Below are 27360 nucleotides of genomic sequence, written 5' to 3'. Positions count from 1 at the left end.
CTTTTTTAAAACATAGAATCCTTTAAACTCAATTTAAATTGAGCCCGCCCTAATAAGTTTAGTCTATTTAAATTATCAACTCTAAAATTTATAACAAAATAAGGCAAAGAAAACACTTTCACAAGCTTATCAATCAATGAAGGTGTGTTCATCTACCTCCTTTAAAAACTTGTTCATATTTGAAGTTATAAAAATTTGATTTAAATCATCTAAAGTTAAATTTAAGTGAATTTAGGTGTATTTTTTTAAGTATCTTCGCTCATTTTGTTATTTTTTTAAAAGTTAAGGGCAAAAAATATTTCTAAAATGTACATAAAGAGTTACAAGTAACTCTAAACTCAACTATAAATTATTTAAAATTTTTAACTTTAAAAAATCATTGCTCTATTACCTTGTCATTAACTTACCTAATAAATTCATTATGTGAGTTCATATATAAATTTTTTAATATTTTTATTATAAAATATTGCTTGAATTTACATGAATTTTTTAATTTTTCCTTCTCTCTCCTCTCTCCCTCCCCATCTCTCGTTCCATCGTCCCCTCCCTCTCTTGCTCGTCTTTCTCCCCTTCCTCCTCTCTCCACTTTCTCTCTCCTCCATTCATCTCCCTCTCTCGTCCCTCTTCCTATCCTCCCTTCAGTCTCCCTCTCCCCCTCTCTTCTTCACTTTCTCTCTCTCTCCCTCTTCTCATCCTCTCCCTCCTCTCTCTACTCCTTATCCTCACCAACGCCATGACAGCTCCATAACTACTGTGGATGGGCTGGACACGATGAGCATGGATGCCTCCTTAGTCGGGTTGAACACACATGCACAGATACTCGCTCGCACTGCCACTAGCCTCCTTGGTCGAGTTGAACACACACGCATGCACTACGTTTTCGACTCCCCCTCTGCCCCACCACCTCCCTCCCGAACCAAAACTCTGTGTGTGTGTGTGTGTGTGTGTAGAGAGAGAGAAGAAACATGCAGAGAACGGGAGAAGGAATGGAGGAGAAGGTGGAACATGTAGAGAAGGTCGACATGAGCAGCGGAGGAAAAGAGGAGGTAGTGGCTTTGCATTAAGCAAAAGAATGAGACCCGATTTACTCCTTCATAGCAATAAGAACAGAGGAGGGAGAAGATGCATCACTAACCAAGAACAAAAGCAAAGAAAAGATCGACAGTGGCACCAAGAAAATGGACCCATGATCTGTATCTTAACATGATGGTACACGAAGAGTTTGAAGCAGGGAAGAATGGAGGGATCGAGGCGTGTTGAACGGTGAAGAAAACAAAAGCAGATGGCAAGTTGCAAAGAGAGGGAGAAGAGAGAGAGGATAAACATATAAAAACCTAACACGAGCTCATAAGTAATATTTTATAATTAAATGTTAAAAAATTTAAAATTAAGCCCACACTAACAAACATCAGGACAAGATAACATCAGTAAAAGAAAAAGTCTTTTATATCAAGAGGAAACAAATAATTTGAGTTTAAAATTATTTATAATATTTCGTGCATATAATTTTTAAATTTTAATTTTTTTAAATATAATTTTTTTAAAAATTTTTACTTAAATTCACCAAACCCAACTTCAAATGATTAAATCCATAAAAATAATAATACTTTAATATTTTTAAGTCATCCTCTAAATGTTTTATTGAACTAAAAAAATTTTAAAATTTATTAATTATATATAAAAATTTAATAAATTATCAACTTATATTTTAATAATATTTTTTAATATTTATTAAAGGATAAAAAAATTTATAATAAAAATTTAATGATGTGATTTATAAATAAAATAAAAAAAATTTTATTTTTATCTTATAAATGTCAAGCGAGTGTATATTTATGATGCTCCAGCAAGCACTTCGCACGCAAAAGTTTTATAATTTTTGAGGCGCGTATTATTATTCAATGAATTTCTGATAATGCCACGTGGCAGACAAGTCGGGAACGCCAAGGCGGAAAGCAAAGTCCAACGAACCAAACAAAGGCATCTATCACTCGAGGTAATTTCGTTCCAGGATAACTCTATCCGCCGTTTGTCCCAAGCTAGGGCTCTATCTCTTCCTCCTGTTTTTCTAAGGGTTGCTTGCCTTGCTATTCTTCGCCTCTGTTTGTTTTTGTAAGTCTCAATTTTCCACCGCCGTTGCTTTATCGACTCTCTTTCAATTATTTCATCTTCTATTTTTTATTTTTGCCCCCTCAGTATTTAGGTAAAGCTTGTATTTTCCCCCTTTCTTCCTCTTGCTCAGGTTCCCAAACAAAGATTTAAGATTCTGTCAAATATCACTGTCTTCGTCGCCCTAATTTTTGGAGCAGTCTGATGTTTAGGATACGAGTTTTGATTGTTATTCATGATCTCTTGCTCTGTCTTCCATTTGACTTCTGACATTGTCGCGTAATCAAAATCCAAAAGAAAAACAAACCTTAAATTTGTAATTTCCGGCGAGGGCTGTACTCATTAAGTTCACTCAAAACAGATCTAATTGAAGAAATTAAACTTTCCAACTGATCTGAAGGCTTTAATTTTCCTTTTCGTTGCTTCATTATCTTGCTTTTATACAGCAGGAATTGATGGGTTTGGATCAGATATTTTGATCGCATTTAGTTGAATCCATTTAGCTGTTGGGAGCTGGAATGAACTGTCTCCTTAAATGAGCTGATGTCCTTGTGGTTGTAGACCTATTTTTACGATATCGGTCAAACTGATTTTGGAACAGAACATGTTATCTTGATAATTTGACCAACCTAATAAACATGTGTTTGTCGTAAAATTTTGGATGTACATCTCCCTCCTTAATCTTCAATGATGTGGCAACTATGGTGTGCTTAGAGGATGGGCATTTGATAATCAAGTTTGTTTTTTGTTCTCTCTTTTCTGTACTGGGTAAAAAGAATAGCTAGCATTATTACAGCTATTGGTGGTAGAAAACAATGTAGTAAAAGGATTTTCTGGACAGTGATAATGCAAGTAGTTGATTAGGTTATGGTAAGTAAATAACGCTGTGCTTGCTTTTTATTTTTATTTTTGCCATGATGTTGTGCTTCTTTTTTCTTACAGGCGTATCCATTTGAATTGCCGGTGATGAAATGGAGGACTGCTTCAGGGCTAATTGGACCCCATCTCAGGACCAGTATTTTCTTGAGCTTATGCTGTCCCATGTGCGCAAAGGGAATAAAACTGCCAAGGCATTTAGTAGACAAGCCTGGGCAGACATGACTGAAAAATTTAACATCAAATTTGGTTTTAAGTATGACGTGGATGTCTTGAAGAACCGACTCAAACGATTCAGGAAGCAATACAATGAGATGAAAATGCTTCTCAGTCAAAGTGGTTTTCGGTGGGATGGAACATTAAACATGGTGATAGCTGATGATAAAACATGGGATGAACATATTAAGGTACAACACACTTTCATCAAACATTTGCAAAAAACGCTTATAAACTTGACGTTGCAATTAGCTTGTGAGTATATATGCAGGCCCATCCTGACTTGCAAGCTTACAGAACTAAAGTCGTGCCCTATTATAATGAATTGTGCATAGTTTGTGGCCATGCAGTTGCTGACGGAAGATATAGTCTTTCATGCTTTGATGTAGACTTCGAACATGAAGGTAGGAACAAATGCCTCAATGATGAATTATATGTCTGTTCTAAAAGAAATATTTCTTGTTCAGTTTTAAATTATTACTGTGAATCGCACTCAGTTTGAACTATTGTGATCTATCATCAGAAGCTTCAAAAGAAATGGATGACCAGAGTTCTCCAAGTAGAGTCGATGGCCAGACCAATCACACCAAAATTGACTGGTCTCCAGTGATGGACCAATTCTTTGTTGAACTTATGCTGGACCAGGTGCGGAAAGGGAGCAAGATTGGTCGTACATTCAAGAAGAAATCATGGACAGACATGATAGCACTTTTTAATGATAGATTTGAATGTCATTACGGTAAGGTGGTCCTAAAAAACCGTTTTAAACGTCCTGAGGAGGCATTACTGCTCCGTAAAGGTCCTCCTAGGCAAAGAAGGGTTTAGTTGGGACAAGACGCAACAGAAAGTGGTGGCTGATGATCAAGTTTGGCATAAATGCATCAAGGTACATGTTCCTTCGGTCATTGTTTCTGAGCTTACGTATTTCTTTTTTGAATGATTCTACTATGATTACCCAGTCACTGTTGCAGGCACATCACAACTTCCGGCTATACAAAATGAAAAGCATGCCCTTTTATCCTGCCATGTGCATCATATGCCAGAATGAAACTACTCTTCAAAATGGATTTTCCGAGGACAAGAATTCTACCAGAGATGCTCAACCGCAACCTAATGCAAATAAAGGAGAAGAGCATATAAATTGTGACAAGAACTTCAGACGAGAAACTCAGATGCTCTCTAAATCAGATAAACAAGCAACGCATTTAAGTGGTGAAAAGAACGTTCCTGGTCATCAAAAAAGGCATAAGCGGGAAATGCCTCGGAACTTGAGCGAGTCTAAGAAGGCAAGAAATTGTGATGGGAGCTTGCAAAATGCACTGAAACATCGGATGGTTGCGATCTCGGTCTCTTCACTAGCAAAGAAAACGAAGAAAGAGGACAAGTTTTCTATGGATAATGTAATCAGCGTGCTTCAGACTATACCAGACATGGATGACGATCTGATATTAGATGCCTGTGATTTCTTGGAAGATGAGAGAAGAGCGAGAATGTTTCTTGCCTTGGGTACTAATCTCAGGAAGAAATGGCTAATGAGAAAACTTCGTCCTGAGTAATTCATGAACTAAGCATTCGACGTCAGTTGCCAGTTTTCTTGAATCTTGTGAAACTTATGCAAAGTATGGGTAATAAATTATAAATCCATATTCCACTGGTGCTCAGTGACTGAGCATGGTGGAGTGATTCTTTTGCCTGACTAGAATTTGTATTGAACCATGAAAAAAAAATTAAATTTATTTCTGGTTGATAACCATCTTGACTGAACAGAAAGAATGATACATTTGAACCAACAATTTTCTTACTCATCTCATGGGTGTTTCATATTTCAATCGGAAATTCTATACATCTATAATCTATGTAAAATAGAAACTAATTAATTTTAATATTTGAGTCATGAACTATACAACTAATTTTTTAAAATCTAGTAAGTATAAATAAAATCTTTACTAATTTAATATTAAATATATAAAATCTTTACTAATTGAATATTAAATATATGATTTTTTTTTTCTGAATATAAGTTTAATCCCCCTCAAAACAATGTTGTGAATTTAAAGCTTGGTCTGTCCCCCGTGTAAAATTCACTTAAATATCATATGGTTGTGATCTTGGTTTCTTCAAATTCAAGCTAAGATAATTGAATAAAGGTGTAAATTTAGCCATCAACTATTTTTTAAAAAGCGTTTGTTAGCCTATACTACGAGGTAGTGCAAAATAAATCTTAAGCTTTCAAAAACAAAGCATCAGGGCCTCCTGTTAAGTGTCACTGGATGGATATTAGTTGACTATATTTTGACTCAATCTTGCCTTATGTGGTTATACATGTGGCATTGTTACTTGCGTTTCTCTCCTCCATATCCCTGTCTTTTTCTTCTTCTTTTGCCAACAAAAGTAGAGGCTAGAGTTGTCATCATTGAAGCCTCACTTGGCGCTTGATAAGATATATTATTTATACACTTTTCTTAGCTAATTAAGGTCATTTTACACATTCATACATGTCAAAATGCATCCATATTGCAATCATAGTAAAAATGTGCTTGAGTGTTGAGATTTCATATACAAGGGGTATTTTGGTTAAAAATGTACTTTTCAAAATTTATATGTAATGCATTAAAATTATGTTTTTGATGGAAGATGATTATTGGGATAATTATTTTTTATTAATTCAACTTAATTTGAGAGTAATTAAAAAAAAATACAATATTTAATATTGTCTCTCTAAGGAGTTTTTATTTTGGCCTAACTTTAGTGTTCTTTTATGTGCACTTACACACTTGCTTAATGTGAGGCCTTTATTTGAATTTATCCTTGACCATTTTCTCAAATAATTTGCATTAATATTATGCACTTTACCATTAATTAATGTCACACTATAGTGGACTGATTTTATATAAAGTGTGACATATGTAAAAGACATATGTGACATGAAGGCGTAGATCCAAGCAACTTCAATATGACCAAAAGGGGCTACAAGTGTCGTGAATTATAAGGCATTAAGGTGCAACACAAGTTATGAAGGGGTGTGAAGCATGTGATTAAAGGTACAAGCATTGGAATTATCACCATTCTCTCTAAAAATTCCTAACCAATTTGGCCAATTGCATGTGAAAGGAGAAGACCCAAATTTTTATTTTATTTTCTTGTATTTTTCATCTCACATAATTCAATCACACAGCCCTCATTCAAATCTCAACTCATTTTTCTCACTCATTCATAAATTTTTTTTCACTTTCTCTCATTTTCTCTCTCGTTCTTCATCTATCTCACTTAGCCTCAAATCATACACCATTTTCTTCCTCTCCTCAAGGCTGTCCCATCCCTTCCATTTTCTCAAAAATCCAAAGCTTAAATTTCCATTCTAATGGCTTCCATATTAGGTTAAGTCAAGCGAAGCAAGGAGCTCATAAAGATAAAGATGAGAGGCTAGACATCTTAAAGGAATCTCATATGGAGGGAGATGTAGAATGAATCACGCATCACTTAGCTAAGGTTTCCTAATTCCTAGCTCTTCTCTTTTGACTTGATGATTAGATTCCTTAGTTTAGAGTTTTATCATCATGACTATACAATTCTAGTTTGAATTGAGTAATTTTTTAAGGAGAAGAAGCTTATGTAATTGATTTCTCTCTTATTGACTATTAGTGAATTTATGCCACCTCTTGTTAAATACATACTATTGTGTTTTTCATTTAGTGATTGTCTTGCATTGATTTTGCATAGTCTTATAAAGTTGTTGCTTGGCACTTGAGAGGGCTTAACATAGTCTTGTAGCTTTCTCATTTAAACACGTGGCCGAGAGTCATAAGGGGAAATTAATTAACATACTTGATCAATACTTAAAATCAATCAGGGAAATCACCTAAAGACTTTAGTTTAAATTAAGATTTAGGGAATTGAACTAGCTAGGTTCAGTGGTTTAGAATAATCTTCTCGAGTCACTTTCAATTCGGTCAAGGGGATTTACTAAGCATTGAAGCCTCAATCAAGAAGAAGATAATGATTCTTTCATTAACCAAACTCTAAGGTTCCAATAATTCATAAGGGAATTTTTACTCAACTTATTTTAGTCTAGATCTTTTGTACTTATTTTGTAGGTTGCTAGAAATCACTCTCAAATACTTGGTTAACTTTTTTCACTAAGCAACCTCATAATTAGATTGAGCCACTCACTAGGAAAATGACATAAGTTTGACCCTTTGCTATATTAAGGTTAAAACTAAAACTATTTTGAAGGTTGGATGATAGCTCTCATTATTGCTTGGGTGACAGTGGGTAACACTAAATCTATTGACTGACGGTATATATTCTCCCTCTCCTTATCTTCTTCTTCTTCTTCTTCTTCTGCTGATGGTGGGTACTTTCATAGATGAATCACAGGATTGGGTAATGGTGGGTACCTTTAGATTTGTTCCTCGTTTAAAGACATCCAAACCCTCTGCCTCATCAAACCACCACAACCCTTCTCCTGTCATGTTCGCGAAGCCAATTCACCTGAATAGGACTAAGTGGAATGGGTAGTTTTAATTATGGATCTAAGTGGAATGTTCCATGACTTTATTTTTCTTTTTCATTTGTAATTTGTACTTGATTTTGGCTACTTTTTTATGGGCATCTATGCATAGTTCACTATCACTCTTCCTATATCTATTCTTTGTATTGCCAATCATTATAATGGTGGGTTGGAGACACTTATATTTCTACATGAAGGCTTTAATTGTGATGTTGTTTTGGGTTTGAGATCCTAGTTTTGGTTGTTTGTTTAGGTTCTTGAAATGATGGAAGAATATCCCCCTTATTAGTTTGTCTTTGCTAAATTGTCATATGGAGAGAGTTAGATGCTTGAACCAATAGGTGTTTCGAGTGAAAATGGACAAGCGGGATGTGTCAATGGACATGGTGTACATAAGGGAGTTGAAGTCAATTATGGGGGGTGAAGAAGGTGACACTGCTATACATGTTCATTGGCAGGAGATACATCGGTGACGGAAAGGAGGTGAGGCAACTAAACGAGATAGGCGAGCGGCTGGATTTGCTTGAGACATTAGGCAAATTAATTTCACCACATGTGTTGCCACATAGATGGAGATTGGATCAAATTATGGCCAAGTAACGTCCGTCCAATAAAAATTAATAGGAGGCGTTAATTAAAAATGATTTATAAAAAGATAGAATAGAGTAATATACTTGTACACCTCACTAGTTTCTAGTTAAGGAAGATTACTATCCCGATAAGGAAAGTGAGCCATCTTCAAATCATAGCTTTCGACAACAGTCTTCCACGCTCTCCTGCTAGTCAAATAAAGTTACTATCTTGTTTATTGAGATTGAGGCCAACTATGTTTGGTTTAAACCCAAATTTTAAACTCAAGGCAAGGGTAGAGCCTTTTTTTTTTTAATTATTATTATTGACTTTTATCTTTTATTACTTATTTATCAATTTATTTCAACTTTTTAAAATTTATAAATAATGTTTATTTTAATTATATATGGACTCTTATTTTAAAATAGTAATTCAAAGCTTGCTATTTTTCTTAAAGAGATCAAATTATGCAAATAAATATATAATAAAATTCATATCATTGCCTGTCATTATACATGGAAACATGTTTTGAAACAAGTTTTAATTTGTTAAACTAAGATTTTTTTAAAAAATTCCAAACACAAATCAAGTCTCAATAACTTAACTTCTATCCTGACTTTAATTTATAAAAACTATATTTTATATCCACGCGATATATGGGATATTAACTTTCAGTTTTAATATAAGAAGTAGAGAGAACAAAATATTTTAATGAGGTCAATTTCTAAAAATGAGTAAAAGAATAAAATTTTTAATATAGATAAAATGCAAAAGAAATAAGCAAATAAAATTACTTGCAAAATTTAAACCGCACTTATCTATACAATTATAAAAATTACTCAATATCCTACATTTTAAATTAAGTAAGATTTTTAGATAATATTTTATATTATGATTTGGAAAGAATATTTTTTATATTTATTTCATATTGACCACTCTTTTTTTTTTATTGTAAGTCTGGTACCCACCTTATTACAAAACTTTTATAATCTTTTATTTATATATATATATAAAGGTCAAATGGTTACTGTAGAACCACATTAACCATCTGGCTCAAAATACAATAGTGAGGAGATTTTAGTTGTGTAAATTTTAATTGGGTTAAGGTAAGCGCACCTTATATCCTAAAATATTTTTTACCCTAATGTTCTTTTATTCAGACACATTATCGCGTTTTCCCTTGGCTAGTTTGCCTGTTATCCTTGAAATTTTGACCACTTTCTGCTATCTTAGACTGCCACCTCATGTTCCACGTATGTGTGTGTAAAAAAAAAAAAGAAAAAGAAAAAGAAGAAAGCTCCACAGAAATCACTTCCCCTCCCCTTCATCGTTCCTATTCTTCACTTTCTCCTTCACCTGCCCTTCTGAATCCATTACTCTGAACCCTTCCCCCTTCCCCATCTTCTTTGTGCTGCTCTCTTCCCCTTCCACATCTTCCCTATCTTCTTTGTGCAAAGCTATGAGGGAAATGAGAACATAAGAGTACGTTCCTCCTCCTCCTTTGGCGTTGACGATGAGAACGAGGTCAAGGTTGAGGCGAGCTTCACCAACGATGAATCTGGGGTCCATTTCAAAGCTTCGCCCCCTTCGCCTTTTCCCTTCCTTGTCTTAGAATCGCTGTGGTGATGGCGAGCTCTTTGCAGCTCCTCTAGGACTTGGCTCTTCCGGCGGTGATGGTGGGTCTTCTAAAGCTGGAGAGAAGGGTCAAGGGCTTCTTGACCAATGCCGACGCTTGGGCTGCTCCGGTTCTCTTGGATCAAAGGTGAGTTGGGTTCTTTGACTTGGTCTTCGTCTCTAGATTTTGAACGATAACAGATAGCTCAATCAATTTCTTGAAACAGAGATCTCTGGATTGCACCCGGGATTGATTCTGATTCTGCTTCTGCTTCTGGGTGTTGATAAGTTGGGTCTCTACGATTTCTTTTTGGAGTTAGAGAAATGGGTCGAGGGAAGATTGAAATCAAAAGGATTGAGAAAGACAGTAGCCGTCAAGTGTAATTCTCCAAGAGGCGTAATGGATTGCTTAAGAAGCTCAGGAACTTGCTATTCTCTGTGACGTCGAGGTTGCTGTGATTATTTTCTCTAATACACGGAAAGCTTTTTGAGTTTTCTCTAATTCAAGTAAGCTTTTCGAGATTTCGAGTTCTGGGTATGCGTTTGAAATCGATATGTTGTTTTATTTTGTTTCTGATCCAAATTTGTTCTGGGTTTGTTTCAATTTTATCTAGGTTGTTGTAAGGTTCGTAACTAAGCCAATAATTACCACAATCTCCTTAGTAATCATGTGACTAATTCAAATTGATCACTCAGCCATGGATGACAATTTGAAACATTACAAAATCAAATTGTAAATTTTTCGAGATTTGGAATCCTAAATTTATCATTTCAAAAACAATTTAAATATAATTTTAATAAGTCTAAATCAATTTAAATATAATTTTAATAAATCTAAGTCAAGGTAAAATCAAGTACAAAAGCATGAAATATTATCTAAAAGTTAAAGCCTTTTAAAAGTCAGTTAGAAATAAATAGCACAAAAGAAACAAAGGGTGCGCCATAGTCTATCCTCTCTATCCCTCTTGCTATGGCGCGTTATACATTTTTGACAGCATTAGCATTATCATTTGATAATATAGGGATAGACTTTTAGCGTGCTTCATTTCTTCATTCGACGTTCAATTGAAGTGATTTAGATTTCTACAAAAAGCTCATAACATAAATTAGCTATTGACACTAGTTTCAATCTCAAATAATTTCACATAAAAAAGTTGGACACCTAAACACATTCAAATTACTTTTTAACAATTTAACACAAGAGTGTCCAAAACCCAAACTATGTGCTAAAAATTCAACCTAATACATAGACTGCATTCAATAGATCTAAAACTACATATGCAATATACCACCACAATAGTAAAGCACATAATTTACATTTTCAATCCTCGACCTCTTAATCTCGAAAATAAGAGGGGGAGGTCAATACATTGCATATATTCAAAATAGATATTCATGAGTCTATAACACTAAAACCATATTTAAACTAGTATTTTGACTTTTTGAAAATAATTCAATTACATAATCAAGACTTTAGGGTCTAAAATACACAACCCATTCACGTGTAATCATAATGCAAGTATAACAAAAATGCTTTCTTAGCTGACAATATCATTATAATTACACATATATCCAAAACAAAGTATAGAGGTTTTAGAGTAAGAATTGTAGATTCTTAAGCCTTAGAAAATTTCTCTTTTATCTTGATCCAAGCTAAAGCAAGTAATATATTGAGAGAGAGGGGTATGTACGATTACTCAGCGACCAAAGGTACATCTACTCTATACAAATGCATATTATTTGATATTTAAAAACATGTGACATACATAATAAAACATGCAAACCATGATATAATATCATGCAATTCATAATATCACCACATGCCAATTAACTCCAATGATCACAAGCTATCACGGTTCTCACAATTTATCACAAATATTCATTATCACAATATTAATAACTATATGACAATTACAATATTGAACAATTGAAGCTTGCCATAAACTTAGCAACCATGTGACAAGTATAATATTATGCACGATCAACTCTATCTTTATATCCTCTTGATACCTCCGATTGAAACCATGAGTTATTTAACCAAATAGGGCTTTATTCGTGTGAATGTACTATTCAGGTTCACCAATTATGATGAGTAATCTAGTCAAAGGTCACTACACTCACCCTTGAACCATGATCTTCCCTATTCTCAAATTCCTGAAGTGTTATGAATCCTATGCTAGTCTCTTTAATAAACAAGTGAAGACAAGCTAGGTTTAAATTCCTTGATAAACAGTGGGACAGTTCTTTAACAAACAGTGAGACAAAGGCTAGTCTTTGGTTATCGAAAGGCAGCCATACCACGTGGATTTACCTACTCCCCTCATTAGGCAAACTCCCGCCAATATAATCATGTAATGATTCATGCTTACAGATATAGCATGTTATACTTCACAATGTACTCATTAATCACTAGCATACAATAATCTACAATCATGTGAGGATCTCATATATCTCAACATTATCCCATCACCTATAATCACTTATCAATACATAATGCATTCTAAATCACATATACCAATCTTTTCATAATTCTCATTTAGTTGGGTTTCAAGGGACATATACACAATTAATTCATACTAAGTAATAACAATTCCTAATGAATTTCACCCTATTCTAGCCAATCATGGCAATCAATTATTCATATTAGCTTTTTTATCATATAACAAAATATATGCTTAATTAACCTGACCATAGTCAGGCAAAACCCTTATTCACCATTTCCTTATTTTATATATATATATATATATGTGCCATAATGTCAATTAGTTTACAACTAAATTTCACATGTAAAATACATATTTAAAATCATTATCAACTAACAAGCAAATGCACACAAGTAGATTTCTCCTAATTACTTTAAACTTTTGAGAGATCAAAGGTTTACCCTTCAATTATAACTTGCTTTCAAGGCTATTACCAAGCCTAATAGGAAAACAGATGATTACTTTACAATTAATAATACCAAACACTATTAATATCATCGTATATAGGTTTTCAACTTCCTATTTCAACACTTTAACAACCTTAACCTCACAACTACCCATAATTACTCACACCCATTGGGTATATTAACTTCCAACAATTTCAACCAACCTTATTAACTCATTTAAAACCATTAATGGCTGTTGTTACTTCCCAACAATCTCATTTATGGCTTTTCAAACACTACTTTTGTCTATATTTATAAGTCCAAGCTCATAGACACCTAAAATCATAAATGTTAGGTTTGAATATCCTAAACAATTCTTATTAACTCTATTTAAGTTAATAGATTCAGACTCATAGCTCTTATGGACTAAAAATCACTTTAAACAACAAATATTAACCCTAATATCTATCAAAATAGGAAAGGGAAGAAGATTAGGCTTGGAGAACTTATATTTTGTAACATCCTAGAACATTAAACAAGATTAAGTTAAGTTAATTGAGATTAAATTGTGAATTAATGTGGTATATGGTTAAAGCAATCTAATAGGTGTTTTTGGCTGTAATTTTAATCCTAAATTTAGGTTCAAAGTAAAGTTGGGTTACTCAAATATAAAAAATTGAGAAAATCTAAGGAAGGAAGCTCTATGCCACCTATCACTATGTGCACCTCTTTTGCCACAGCTCATATGTGGCAAGTCATGAAGAGCCGACCTTTATGCATCATATGCTACAGCGTATGGTTAGAGTTTTATAGTTATAAGATTGCATTAGAGTTTTAAAACAGAAGAAAAATAAAGAGGGAAATGAAGACATGCAATTTCTCTTTTAGGGCTAGCTATATTGGAGGTTTAGGGGCATTTTTTTTAAGCCAATAAACATTTAAGGTAAAGTTTATAAACCCATTTCCTCCATTTTTCTTTCATTTTCTTGAAGAGTTGAGTTAGAGTTAGAGTTGAGGAAGTGATTTTAAGTTCATAATGGCTATGGCCGAACCCATGGATTTAAATAAAATTAATAAAAGTTGTTTAGATTATTTAAATGTATTATTAACGATTTTGTAAGTATTTGGTTGGTAGAGGTCATTAATGGCCAAATTTGAGTCACAAATGAGGGTAGGTAGAGGTGTTAAATGCCATTAATGATTTATTAATGATAATGTGAGTCTAAGAAAGCTAGTAAACCCAATGAGTATATTAGGAAGTGTGATATTGTGTTTTTGTGAGTTAGAAGGGTTGAGTTAAAGTTGAAATTTACCTTAATAGGATATTAATGATTATCCTTGTGATTTAATTGTAGGCTAACCAAAATTGGCATCATTCAAGATATTGAGAAGCTTTAGAAGTGCATGTTTTAAGGGGTGAGTCTTTGACCTTTTAAAAGTTTGAGGTAACTAGGGAAGAATTTAGTTTGTATAATTGCTTGTTAATTAATTATTTGTTGAAATAAATTGTTTGAAACTTGGGTATTTGTAAACTCATTTGATGAAATTGTGGAAGTTATGTGATAAGTAAGAAAAATGCTTGAATCCATGAAAAATAAAATGTATGTTTATACATGTATGTTTGATGTTAGAGTAAGAGCATATACATATTTGAAAAACGAATAACATAAGATGTGTACATTGAGATATGTGGAATATGTTGGAGATGAATCGTGATGAGTAAGATATGATGTGATGGTTATTAATAGTTTTGCATACTATGTGTTAATGTATGCATGGCATGATCATTTATGATGGGAGTTTGATGAGAGAAAGGAGTAATGTTAAATCTACATAGTAATAGCGGCTTACTGTTGGAATTAGAAGCCAACCTGGTTGTCGACTGTTGGAATTAGAAGATAGCTATTATCTTATGATTGATAAGGGACTTCCCTACTTGTTCTTCAAGAAGCTCAAACCTAACTAGCATCCACCAGTTTATGAGGAGACTAACTTAACGATATAACATCTCATGATTGTTAGTATTAGAGGAAATCGTAACTCACAAGTGAGTGTAGTAGTCTCGACCGGGTAGCTTCTCATGAGTAGAAAGTTTTGTTAGTCTGTATTCATGGACATAACCACTAAATAGTTATCAGTTTCATGTCAGAGGTATCAGGAGGGTATAAGATTGGCATTGATCATACATTTTATTTTTTAGTCACATAGTTGTTATTATTATGGTCAAGTGTGATTGGATAAGGGGCATGTGATTGTTAGTATTATAACCCCATATGTGTTTTACTTGTTTAAATATAAGGTGAGATGATTTGTGTTTGTACTCGGTGATATGGTTGTTAGTATTTTTGTTGTGGCAACCTTTGAAAAGTAAATGGAGTATTTGAAAGATTTGTAATTTCTATTTATATATATAATTAATTTACATGCATTTGTATAGGCTATAGTAATATTAATTATTGAGTGGTTATACTCACCTTTCACTTTTCAATATTACATGGACTAGCTCATCGAATTAGGTTTTAGAAAAACTACTAAAGGTATAGGATTCTGTGAAAATTTTACTTGTAGACTCCATAGCTTATTTATGTGTATTTTTGTTAATAGTTTGCTAACTAGGTTATCATGTGATTTATTTTGACTACTTGCACTAACTGTGAATTGATTTGAAAGTGTATTTTATGCCTTGAGCAGTATGTGATGCTGTACCATTTAAATAGAATTAAAATACTAGTACAAGTAGGGAGATGTGTAAATGAATGAGCATGATGACTTATATGTTGATTTATGAGTATTTGGCTCCCTTTTATATTTTTATGATCAAGGGTTAAGCATTAAAATTGTGTTATATGTGTGATTGAGTTGTTATGGTGCATTGCACAAGTCTATTGTAGTCCATTAAATGTGATTTAAGGGTTGTTCTGAGCTTTTAGCACTTGAATTGTGTAATGGACGCCCAAGTTTTGTAATATTATGTAAAGGAGTGAGTTTGAAAATGGGTGTCCAACTTTTGACTGAAAAACGATTTGATTGTGAAATTAGTGTCATTAGCTAGAGTTAAGAGAGAGTTTTTTATAAACACCTAGATCACCTTAATCGGATATCGGATGGAGAAATAGGATATGTAAAGGATAGTTAGATTACTGTCAAGAAATGTGCAATGCACCACGACGCATCCCTGTGACTTGTGTAGAAATAATGTTTTTTTTTTTTCAAAATGCAAATGTTTGTTAAAAATAAATATCCTATGCTTTCATGAACATTCTGTACTTTGATTTGTGAATGATAAAAGTATATGGGAGTGTCTTGAACTTCAAAAACTTAGGATATCGTTCATGAAAATTTTACAAACTCAGTAATCCTCTTGAGATTATTCCTGCGATTACCTTTGATTTGAGAGTAAATTGTAAATTAGTAAAGGTAACCTTACACGTTTGGTGTTCAAAAACTCCAAAATACTCCCAATGCTAAGAAACTCTAAGCCTTAGCAGAGTAAATGTCGAGCTCCTTCATTCCTCTCACTTTCCTTTTTGTTTTTCAAGTTGTCTCACACTCTATCTTATTCAGAATATGAGCTATGCATCACAATGAATGGCACAAAGAGGAACTTCTTCCTTTGCTATGTAATGTATCGTGGCTCGTCAACACTTGATGCAGTGCATGGTACAGTAAGAGGACTCTAATGTTTTTTTCCTTTTTCAAAGCCTTTTTCAAAGCTTAGGTGGTTCAACTTTGTTTCGGGTCCGATTCTCAAGCGACAACTACAAGCCCAAAGGCCCATTGGACTTCTCTAACTATCCCCTAATATGAGTCCACTTAAATTTACTTAATTATCCCCATCTAGTTTAATTTAATTAAGGGTTAGATTTTAGGATATTACAGTTGTCGACTAATCTAATTACTTTTATTTTTCAGTTGTTGATTTTTGATTGATCCAGTTTATGGTTTATTGATTTGTCTATAATTTCTCTTAGATCTTATTTTTTTTTGGTTTTTTTTTAGGGTGGGTTCCACTTGGGCCTGTAATTGATCATGTAAAAGTTGGTGTCATTAACTTCTTTTTCAAGCAATGAAGATAGCCAAGAGAGTCAAGAGAAATGCTTCCGTTTGCAAGACATGGAAGAAGAGGATGAGGGTTCACAAAGAATATCTGGGTTTGGTTTGGGATTCCCAATCTAGGTTCAGAGAGAGGTGAGGTAGCAGACGTGGAGGCCGTGACATGCTAGCAAGGCAATTAACAATCAACTTGCCAATTCCTACTGGCAAATCAAGGTTATACTAAATTGAAAAATGTTGACACGAAATTGCACCAAAAAAAGAAAAAAAAACATCAAAGATATGAGGTGCGCTTGATTGAAAACATTGAAGGTATGTATGCTCTAACCCGTTTTAATTCCACACAGTGAATTTCAGTTTTGTAAAATTTACTCCAAACACGCCAAATTCCCCAGCATAACAATCCAATTTAAGAGTTGTTATCGGGAGTATTGTAGTGGAAAGCAAATCACCCGTCATTGTAACTCTCTTTCAGGATCTGCTCCGAAAAAATTGGTTCATATTCAAAAATGGTTTATGTCTATATACATGGTAGCAAAAAGATTTAATGATCAATGCTGACATAACAATAAATGAAAAAACTTTTTAAGAACTACCCCTTTCCCCTGTGGCTTCTAAAGTATGTACAAGACTATATCCATTTTTCTTCCTTGTACACTGGGTGAATCCCAACCTACGGGTTTCTAAACTTTTCTGTAGAAAAGAACGTATGCAGCAGAAGTCTTTGTCACATCCTCACTGGCAGGGACAACCCTGCTATCATCAAACTCGTACCATTTATCATGTCCATACTGCATCCAATCAAATGGTCAAATACAGTTGAATTAGAGCAATTTCAATGAATATACCAAAATGCCAAAAATAAATTTAACGTTGATAAGCAATATGCACAGATGATTCTATAGAGCCAACAGCACCAAATAATTAAGAGTGCCAGCAACAGCTTCAATTTATAGACTTTTTCTGAAAAAAAATTAAGGAAAACCAAGGGTGCCAAAGAAATAACTTGATATACAGCCCATGAGTAAGAACATTTAGCCAACTAGCATGACAATAGGTGACAATCAAAATAACATGAAGTGTTACTATTTCATTCAGAAACTGACGAGAAACAATTTATGTAACAAATTTTTGAACAAAACTAGTAAAACATATAAGCTATGCTGCAGAAACGTTCCACTTTTTGCAGTCATTACGTGCCACAGCATTCATTGTAATTGTCCAAGTCTTAAATATGTGATAGGCTAATGAATATTTAAGTTTGTTTTTTGGTAGGTAAACAATCAAAAACTTAATTAAAAATGAAGAGAAATAATGTTTTAAATTAAACGCCATCTCCAATAAAAAGGTACTTACACGAACAAACGCTGTATAATGACCTCCTCCCAAGCCTCCATAATGACAGCTGATTGCATACAACTCGTAATGGCAGGAAGAGGGGCTATTTCTGTGGGCAACATACGTTGAGAGGTCCAAATCATTGATTGGGAAATCAACGAATGTTTCTAACTTGTTCTTGAAGTATCGACTGAATGAAAACCTCTTCAAATGAACAACAAGAATTTCAGGTAATCTCCAAAGATCTAGTTTTTTAGTCGCTTGCTGAGGTTTTTGGCATTTAGGACAGTACCTATCAGCACACCATATTGCAATATAAAACATGAGACAAGCTGAATTACCATTGGCCTTTTGGGCATAATGAACAAAAATTAACATAAAAATTTTTATGCTTGAAAATTGAAATAACCTGTTATGTGAATTTTAAATGCCAATTAATCAGATTTGATTAATAAAATTAAAATTTCAGCCCGGCAGTTGTCATGTCAGAGATATAACAACTTAATTAAAAAAAAAAAGACAACACAATTTAACAATTATAAAAAGACATGATAAAAGGGTTGAACCCTACTGATATGTGAAAAAAAAAACATATGCATAAATAAAATAACAGTCTCGATTTATCTACTAACCACATGTCCTCTGGCCCAAGAGGCTCCTCTTTCAAGAATGCTTCCAGGCACTTGTAAACAGAAACAGATTCTTGTGTTTTCTTGGAGAATAACTGCGGCTTGAAAACCTCAGGCAATGAGCTAAGTAGGCATGTATCATATTTTTTTATCATCTTATCTGACCATAAGACAGCAACCTCCAGCTTTTTAGGTAACAGCGTGAACGGTAATGGTTCATTCATTTTTATCTCCATAGTCTCCATTCGGAGTGGTGATGTTAAGTAGAATCTAAAGTCAGCCTCTAAATCTGAATCAGAATCGCCTTCCAAGCACGCAGAGTTAGTGGCATCACCCAACTCATTATCTTCACTAACCTCAATATCATCTTTTTTGCCATCATCATACTCATATAATAAATCTTCAGAGGGCATCAGAAATGGATTAATTAACTTCAGAAACTCCCTACGAATGTCACATCCAGAAGCAATATTGGGCAACCTTGCCACAATGGGAATGCCAAACAGACTTTCTACCAGCTTCTCCCTCCCAAAATTGCATTGTCTGAAGATAAAAATTTGCCCAGAAAATAAAGCAGACTCCAAAGATCAGCAAGGAGCATGTAAATGACTAGCAGTAGAATATTACAAAAAATGCAATCATGTACCAGATAAACACACCAATGATTAAGGAGATTTATACAATATACTAGAAGAATCCTCCATTATTTTATTCTGTTTCACTTCATTCTATTTGAGACACAAGCAGCACACATTAGCTCTCAGAAAGAATACAATGGCATGTATGAGTAGGACAATGTAAAGAAAATATGGAAGGGTCCTAAGGTTATGTCTAATATGTGTTAAAATGTCTTCAAAAGTTGAGCGTTGAATATAAAAAAGCCGTTCTACTCAATTTTTAGGAGTATTGTACAAAGGTTTTAAAGTAACTAATTGAGCATTAATGTCTTGCACAAATACTTCCTCTCTTGAAAGATTGGTACTTCGCAAATCCATAATGAGCATAATGGAGAAATTAAGACGCAATCCCTCTGGGAATTGTTAACAAGTTCTAACTTAGTACAAGTCATTCATGTTACCATCCTAGGGCAACTTGTTAGATTCTTTGATCATCTAAAATAGTAAAATCCACAAACAAAGCAGAGTAGAACCTCGAGTTCTTCATTTCCAGACTTAGATTGGAGACAGACATACAAACATACAGTAGGAACAAAACTGACATAAGTTATAGTTAACTGAAACATCATTATTATGCTAAGAAAGCTTACTTCGTCACCTGCTGATGCATGAAAACAACCAAGAGGCCAGCCTCATCTTTTGGCAATCGATAAGCAACTAGTTTGTCCTCATCTCTAATCAAGGCCAATGAATCAGATGGTTCCTCCAACAGACGACAGATGCAATTCCTGTATATCTGTAGTAAGCAAGTCCTTGACAATTGTTAGCACTTGCCCAGTAAACTAAAGTATCTCAAATATGTTTCATTTCACCAGTGACGTAGTGATCCTCTAAAATCCGATTCTACTTTAAAAAATACCACTTCTTACCTCAGCTACCAAGAGGGTCTCATCATCTCTTAAGGAACATGCATCACCTAAGGCCTCAATAAGATCCTTCAAGAATCCACTCTTGGGTAATGTTATGGTAAATTTGGAAGGCGGGTTGATCCCATTAGTGTTAAGGACAGTCAAAGTAATCATCCTCATTGTTGTAGAAGGTAATGGCAAAGATAGGTACATAAAAGGGTCAAAAGTGATAGAAACCTTCTTGCAATCAGGGCAAACCAATGTTGAACGGAACTGACCCTATAAGTAAAAGGAACAAAATAAATTTAGTTTTAAAACAGGAAACTATCCCATGTAAAGGAGCTTAGTATCCAAAATCAACCATGAGATAAATAAAATTATCCTCAAATCAATGCTACATAGATTTCTGGAAAAGTCAAATCTTGATACGAATCACAGGCAATTATGCAGTTTTCAATAAATCACTTTAATACCACAAAAATTTCAGGAGTTGATGTTGAACCTATTAATAGGAAAATGTGGTTCAGTGTTAACTAATTGCCGGTTTTACATTGCCATAACTTCTTCCACTACACCCACCAACTTCATGAGCACTAATCCAACATATTGTACTGAAATACCCTGCTAGGGACAAATAGATGGATTTTTTCTATCAAGACTCTCAATTTACCATCTGTCCTGGATACAGAAACCTACATGCCATTGAACACTAAGGGACACATCAAAGCCAATGAGCAATCAAAGAGGATACGAGATTTTTCACATAACATAGATGAAACAATTAATGAAGACTCACTTGGAACAAATCAACTATTATGGAGTCATTGCGGGCAAGGTGATTACGCCAATATTCTTCTGCCACTTCTTCATCTGGACGGCCATCTTCATCTTTAACTTCGTGATATGGTTTGCGCTTTACACAATTAAGGTCTTCATGGAGTCCATCTAGCAAAAAAGCAAGAAGTTCCTGCACAAGAGATGCCTCACATTTTAAGAAGTTATTTTATCTTGAAAATTATCCAAAATTCATTGATGATGTGAGTTGGGGGAAAGTAACATTGTCATAACATGCAAATCACATGGTGTACAAAAGGTACTAACTTGAGAATCATGCTGGTTATAACCACTAAACTGAGGGGCAAAATTAGCAAGTTTCATCTTGAACATTCTTGGTGACACAGCCCTTGCTCCAGGAAACCACAACTTTCTAAGCAAGTCCCCAAAAGCTAAAGCAAGTTCTCCCTGAAGAATTTTTCAAATAGAAACAGAGAAACTTAGGGATGCCAAAAGGAAGATACTTAAAGGGGGTAAAAATGAGCATGTGAAGCCAATAAAGAAAATCTCTGACATACATTCATTCCCAAGGGATTTTCATAATTTATTTCTTTCCGGTAATCTCCCAGGAAATAGTCAACAAGCTTGGGGGTGTGAACCAAACATTGGATGGCACTGTTCATAAAACAAGTGTTTCCAAGATTCTGTAATCCTGTCAGGCCCAAAGAAACAACTGCTTTACAGCTACTCCTTCGAAAGGAGTTGATAGTTGTCACATTGGAATTCACATTGTGAGAGGTTCCATTCATCATAACAGAGCCACTGTGAGATGAGCATCCGATAGTAGATCTATCTACAAATAGCTCATTGCTTCCATTAACCTTTATCGAATCAGAAAGTCCATAAACTTGCAGCTCCAAGAGAACCTGCATGAATAAGACGAAGCATGAATGCTATGGAAAGACTGAATAAAAAGAGATTCCCTATTTTGCAAACTATCAATAAATTTAAAACAGATATCTGAACTTTTTTAAAAATCAAATGCCATAATATTGTTAGGGTTCATCTGAATTCATAATCAAAAACCCAAAGCATGCTCTGCAAAATAACCCGGGACATTGACCATTTTTTCTACAATAAATACCACTATCAAAATTTTTGGAACATAACAAGTCAGATAGATCATCAAGAAGTAAGTTAAGTTAACTCTCACATATTTCAGTCCTAGTTCTCAATAAACAGTAATTTATACTTGGATTATCTTGATTAAAATCAAGTTTTTTGGTTGAAATGGTCCATGACATGGTAACAAAGCCCTTAATAACCAAATGGTCTAGAGATCCATCATTGCCACCCCATTTACATTAGTTAAGAATAATTTTGCGCACAAAGTTCAATGGACTTGTGCTTTATGCACACTTTAACCTGAAGTGCTTGTTGACATTCAAAAACTGAAGTCATTTAGACAATTTTCCAAGCTTTTTGAGTCTTTATTGCTGGTACGATATTGTACAAATCACCTCAAACTCTATACAAAGGCACAGGCCCATAATAGCTGGGGAGGCTTTTTTTTTTGGGGGGGGGGGGGTGTGGGGGAGATGAGTCCACAACTTACCCCTTTTTCAAAGCTCTCAGAATACTCATTATCGTCTTTGAAAAACTGAATTGTTTGGCCTGAGAAGTCCAAAATTTGTACCTGCAAATTCCGTATTATAGAATAAAATTAACATGGGGACACGTACAACCTTTTGCAAAATTAAGTGTGGGATAACTCACCGGGTCATACTCAGAGATGAAAATTTTGCAAGCTTTCATGTAGACATAAGCCATATTTTCCTGATACCATGATGTCTATTATTAGCCTTTGGCAGCATAGAGCTACTCAGGAATACATAGAAAATCAAATGCCATCTGCAGGGCAAGTTCCATCTAGAAGAAGAAAACAAGAACAACACTAAAATCAAACCTTTTGGCTTATCTTTGCTACCAATGAATTTGTTTCCCATGAAACAAATATCCTCACTTGCAAGGAGAACAAATCTGGCAAACAATCATCTGTATAGAAGAGGCTCCCAAAATCCTTCACTGCATAATTAGAATCACTACACCTACAAGAAGAGTGAAATGGACCCAGACTCAGTTTCTCAAAAATATGTCATTGTGAAGGACAATTCAGAAAAATATTGTAACTTGTGATGAAAAGAAATTCATCATAAAATCCTCAGCAGATAAACACTAATTCTAAACTTCAGTAGAGAATTCAGATTAATATGCAGATAGTGTCTGGGAAGAGGACACATGGAGCTGTCTATAAAAAAATGGCGTTGCATAATTTCCATTAGGATACCAGAAAATGGGGGCTAGAGAATCTGGACATGAAAGCATTATGGCTTCCCATTCTAATGGGCCTGATGGTCAATGCATCAAGTATAGCACTATAGTTTTATAAAGGTGTGCGCACCGAGTGAGCTACTGCTATCAAGAAACCCAAGCTGTGATTGTATAATTCATTTTCTCCGATATTTCAGTTCTGAAATCTGCTGATCGTTACATTTCCTGTTTTTCCTGGCAGACGAAAGGGCACTTAAATGCAAAGTTAAGAATTTATTGAGGTAACGATGATGATAAAGTGCCTGTGCTTATTATTAACATTTTTACCGTTTCTTTTCAAAACAAATTAAACAAACAATTCAGAAGTTATAGAAGGTAACAGCTACAGCCTCCTTCTTTTATGGGAGGGATTTAATATTTGATTAGGTTCAGTTCAGTGCTCAGCATATGTAACATGTTTAGCAGTTAAATTTACGAATCAGCCAGGTAAAAAAATAAAAATAAATAAATAATAATAATAATAAGGCACAGTTTGTGGAATGTGTTCTGAGTAAAAAATGTTTCTTATATGTCATAATTTCGAAATCACACCTACTGCACAGTCTTACATTGGAAAATTACCGCCTTGAACACAGAAAGAAAGAAGGCCACGATGAAGGCACTCAATAAGTCGTCAACATTTTGCTTTTCAATAAACAGCGAACTGAAAATCAGTTCAAAGGGAAAAGGAGAGGCAGAATGTGCGCGCGCATGCACGTGTGTGATTTCAAGACTCACCGTTTAAGAGCACGCAACCACAAACCTTCAGGAACCAATGCATATTGACGGCCTGAAGATCCCACCTCACTTTTCATCGTTTCCTCCCGGTTGTCTTCCTTCCTCAACTGAAGCACAATTTCTGAGCCAGACTCGAAATCAGAGTTCGTTGACACTCTGTATAGGACATGTTCTTCTCGATCAGCATCCCCTTGTACTTCCTTCCACCACCTGCAATCCCGGGAAGGAAGCATAAATAGAATAGCACGATTGTAGTGCGAAAAAATCAATCTTCAAACGACAGTTGAAAAGGCTAAAAAAATAATTAGGGCAAGCAAAGGAACATCAATTACGAATTCGTTCAGCATTAAGTTTTCGCCGGCGACTGGTATTCCAGTTGCTTAAGGGACAAGGATCCCACATTGACCACGTCTTTATCGACACGGAGACCTGACTAAATCTCTCAGGATACCCTCCCTCCCAGAAGAACGTTAGAAAGGCGAGGCCGGCAATACAGCAAAACAACGGCATGGCATTTCAGTCCCTAATGATTTTCCAATGTAATTAATCCAATTCCTGGCAGTCATGCAATGAGGTGACGAGTATACAATAAAAAGGGAATCACCTGTAACGAACCAAGTAGAGGGGCTCATTCTCCAATTGAGGCTCTCGTTCTCGAACGAAGCGACGTTGGGGACGGGAATCGAGGTCCCAGAAGTAATCGTCGTGATCCGAGAATAAACTATCCATGGTGAGGAAGGAGAGGGTTTTGGAGAGTAGGGATCGGGCAAGGGACTTGCAGAGATCGAAGGTGGAGAGACAGAGGATAGTAAGCCTCTGAGAGAGAAAACGGGTCGGTTTGACGACCAGGGAAGAAAGGCGGATCTTCTCTGAGAAACGGGTCATAGCCTTTAAGCTCCGTTGCCTCGCAGGCCGCACGTTTAAGAACTCTGGTGCCCCAAAAAATTGGAAAAAAAAAAAATTAACTGGAGGAAAAATGGGACCCGCACGGCTCGAACTTGGGAGGTGGCGTGGAGATAGAGTAGCGTGCAATACGCGTGTGACGAGTGGGGGTGGATACGACAGGACAAATCTCATCTGGATGGTTCCAATGGTGGGTGTGGCCCTCCGGTTACAGATTTCACACACGCCTCGGGTCTGATGACTCTGTGGGCCGTTTATTTTCTGATTGGGTTAGTGGGCTTGATGCTTTTTGCCTAAACAGAAAAAGGCAATGGCCCTTTGTGCCCGGCCTATAACGAAAGAAGGAAACCAGGATCACTTTGAAAATGACCCTGACCAACAATAAATAAATAATGAGACGATGATTATTTCATGAATTAAGTTTCCACTGTTGATTTGGTCTTTTGAATTCAATTTTTATCAATAAATTTCTTAAATTTTTATAATTATACACAATTAATCTTTATGAATTCTGATATTGTTTTCTCTTCAAATCAAAATAATTAATTGTGTGTGTTTTTAAAACTTTAAAAGCCTGCATGATAAAGATTAAACATTAAAGATTAAGTCCCGAGACAAGTTGGATGGATCAAAAGTTTTATCATTCCTAGATAAATTGTCAACAAGACTAATCACTGCCAAACCATCAATTTAGCAATTATAATATTAGGTAAGATAACAGAGTGTGGACGTTTTTTAACCTTTTAAATTTATATTTTCATTGTCGATATGTAATTATTTGATATGAAATAATGCTGTACTGAATAGTTAAAATAGATTAATAATTTTTAATTCAATCAATATAATTTTTTATTGTCAGTAAATACAATAGATACGCTGAATTGAAGTTGCTTTTTGCCCAGATATGGGATCCGTTTTCAAAAAAAAACAAATACAAAATAATATGGGTTTTTTTTATAAAATCTTTACAAAATATATCTCTAAATTATTAAAAAATATTTTTATTTTAAACAATAAAGTGATACTTAATATATATATATATATTTGACTTTGACTCAAAATAATGAACAGTGATTAATATTTAATTATTTTTAAATTTTATAGCACTTTCATGTTTCTTTACATTTTTATAATATTATCTCTTATTTGCTATATTAAATTATTTTTAAAAATTATTTAAAGTAAATTATTAAAATAATCATGAATTTAATGTTTTTTATATTCTAGTTATTTATAAAAGTTCAAAAAAATCATAAAATTTGATAAAAGAATATTTTCTAAAACAATGAGTACTTTTCATGAGAAAAGTTTAAACAAGCAGTCCTATTAAAAGGTTTGATCCATCTCCTTTAGTTGCCAAAAAAAGGCAAATATTAATTACCTATTTTCCTTTTATTTGATAGCAAGAGCGGATATGAATTGGGATATTATTATTATTATTATTATATACTAACTTTATATATATATATATATATAAATTATTTGCTATGTCTTTTTGTTACATATTGTGCACAAATTTTTCACTACAAACAGGCTAAATATTTGGTCTGGGCTTTCAAAAAAAAAAGGGAGAGTGCTAAAACTGGGCCTGGATGCTCTTAATTCGATACCCAGCTAAAAAGCCAGAAAAGAGTAGAGGTCCTTACAAGGTCAAAAAACCCCCGAAGTGGTGCTCAAACTGTCAAGTCCATCACGTTATCCTTTTCTTGATGCCTTCAAAGTCTGGGCTTGACTCCCAGGTCCCAACCCAATCAACAAGCTTAGCTTCCCTGATTCTCTAGTCCACAACTATACAAAAAGGAACCGCTCATTCATACTCTAGACCCAAGTTTGAGTCAAACAATAGGGATAAGAAGTTCGATTTGTCCAGCACAGATTCGCTTAAAGCCACGTGTTCGCTCTTTAGTGAAGCAAATCTGATCACATGAGCACGATAGGAAAGAAGAGAAAATTGTGTTGATAATATTGCTGTTGGAGCAACAGGAGTGAATGTGATAATGATATAGTACAGGTCCATTTTTTTTTTTTTTGGGTAGAATTAGTACAGGTCCATTTTGTTAACGAGACAAGACTACTGCTAAAGCATGCTGGAGAGTAGATAGACTGAGACGTTGCATGTGTAGTGTGCAACATGCAGGTGTATTATCCCAAGTGGTGTGCGTGCCGCTTTATCATAACGTGTTCTGAAACTTGTTCGAATGCTCGCTGCCAATCATGACACCTAGGAAAACAAATTCATAAAGCTTATCATCAACGTTATTCATGG

The 27360-nt window shown here is 34.5% G+C and overlaps 1 protein-coding gene and 1 pseudogene across 2 annotated transcripts; one reads left to right on the top strand and one right to left on the bottom strand.

The window, feature by feature from the left end:
• Nucleotides 1-2211: 2211 nt before the first annotated feature.
• LOC129307662 (L10-interacting MYB domain-containing protein-like) lies at nucleotides 2212-4954 on the top strand (annotated as a pseudogene).
• Nucleotides 4955-17296: 12342 nt separating this feature from the next.
• LOC129316198 (ubiquitin carboxyl-terminal hydrolase 8-like) lies at nucleotides 17297-25091 on the bottom strand. Of its 2 annotated transcripts, XM_054960508.1 has the most exons (14): nucleotides 24796-24933; nucleotides 24524-24714; nucleotides 24192-24401; nucleotides 23050-23191; nucleotides 22860-22919; nucleotides 22699-22779; nucleotides 21662-22009; nucleotides 21411-21551; nucleotides 21106-21276; nucleotides 20331-20588; nucleotides 20052-20197; nucleotides 18788-19327; nucleotides 18174-18447; nucleotides 17297-17608 (listed from the first exon to the last, which is right to left on the bottom strand). In XM_054960508.1, the coding sequence occupies exons 3-14, from the start codon at nucleotides 24266-24268 to the stop codon at nucleotides 17501-17503; spliced, it is 2346 nt and encodes a 781-aa protein (XP_054816483.1). In that variant the 5' UTR covers nucleotides 24269-24401; nucleotides 24524-24714; nucleotides 24796-24933; the 3' UTR covers nucleotides 17297-17500. The 2 variants fall into 2 exon arrangements, with proteins under 2 accessions (XP_054816483.1, XP_054816477.1); XM_054960502.1 differs by lacking the exon at nucleotides 24524-24714 and having other exon boundaries at nucleotides 24796-25091.
• Nucleotides 25092-27360: the final 2269 nt, after the last annotated feature.

This window comes from Prosopis cineraria, unplaced genomic scaffold, assembly GCF_029017545.1.
Source record: "Prosopis cineraria cultivar Desert tree isolate PC_DT_omini unplaced genomic scaffold, ASM2901754v1 PC1, whole genome shotgun sequence".
Classification (NCBI taxonomy): Eukaryota; Viridiplantae; Streptophyta; class Magnoliopsida; order Fabales; family Fabaceae; genus Prosopis; species Prosopis cineraria.
This window is presented reverse-complemented; position numbering and strand designations above follow the sequence as displayed.

Excerpts from the sequence above, each read along its gene's own strand:
- LOC129316198 (XM_054960502.1), bottom strand. The coding sequence starts at position 25,076 with ATGACCCGTTTCTCAGAGAAGATCCGCCTTTCTTCCCTGGTCGTCAAA. Across the intron at positions 21,552-21,661 it reads AAAATCCCTTGGGAATGAAT|GGAGAACTTGCTTTAGCTTT; the intron begins GTATGTCAGAGA and ends AAAATTCTTCAG. Across the intron at positions 20,589-21,105 it reads TAATAGTTGATTTGTTCCAA|GGTCAGTTCCGTTCAACATT; the intron begins GTGAGTCTTCAT and ends TTTTACTTATAG.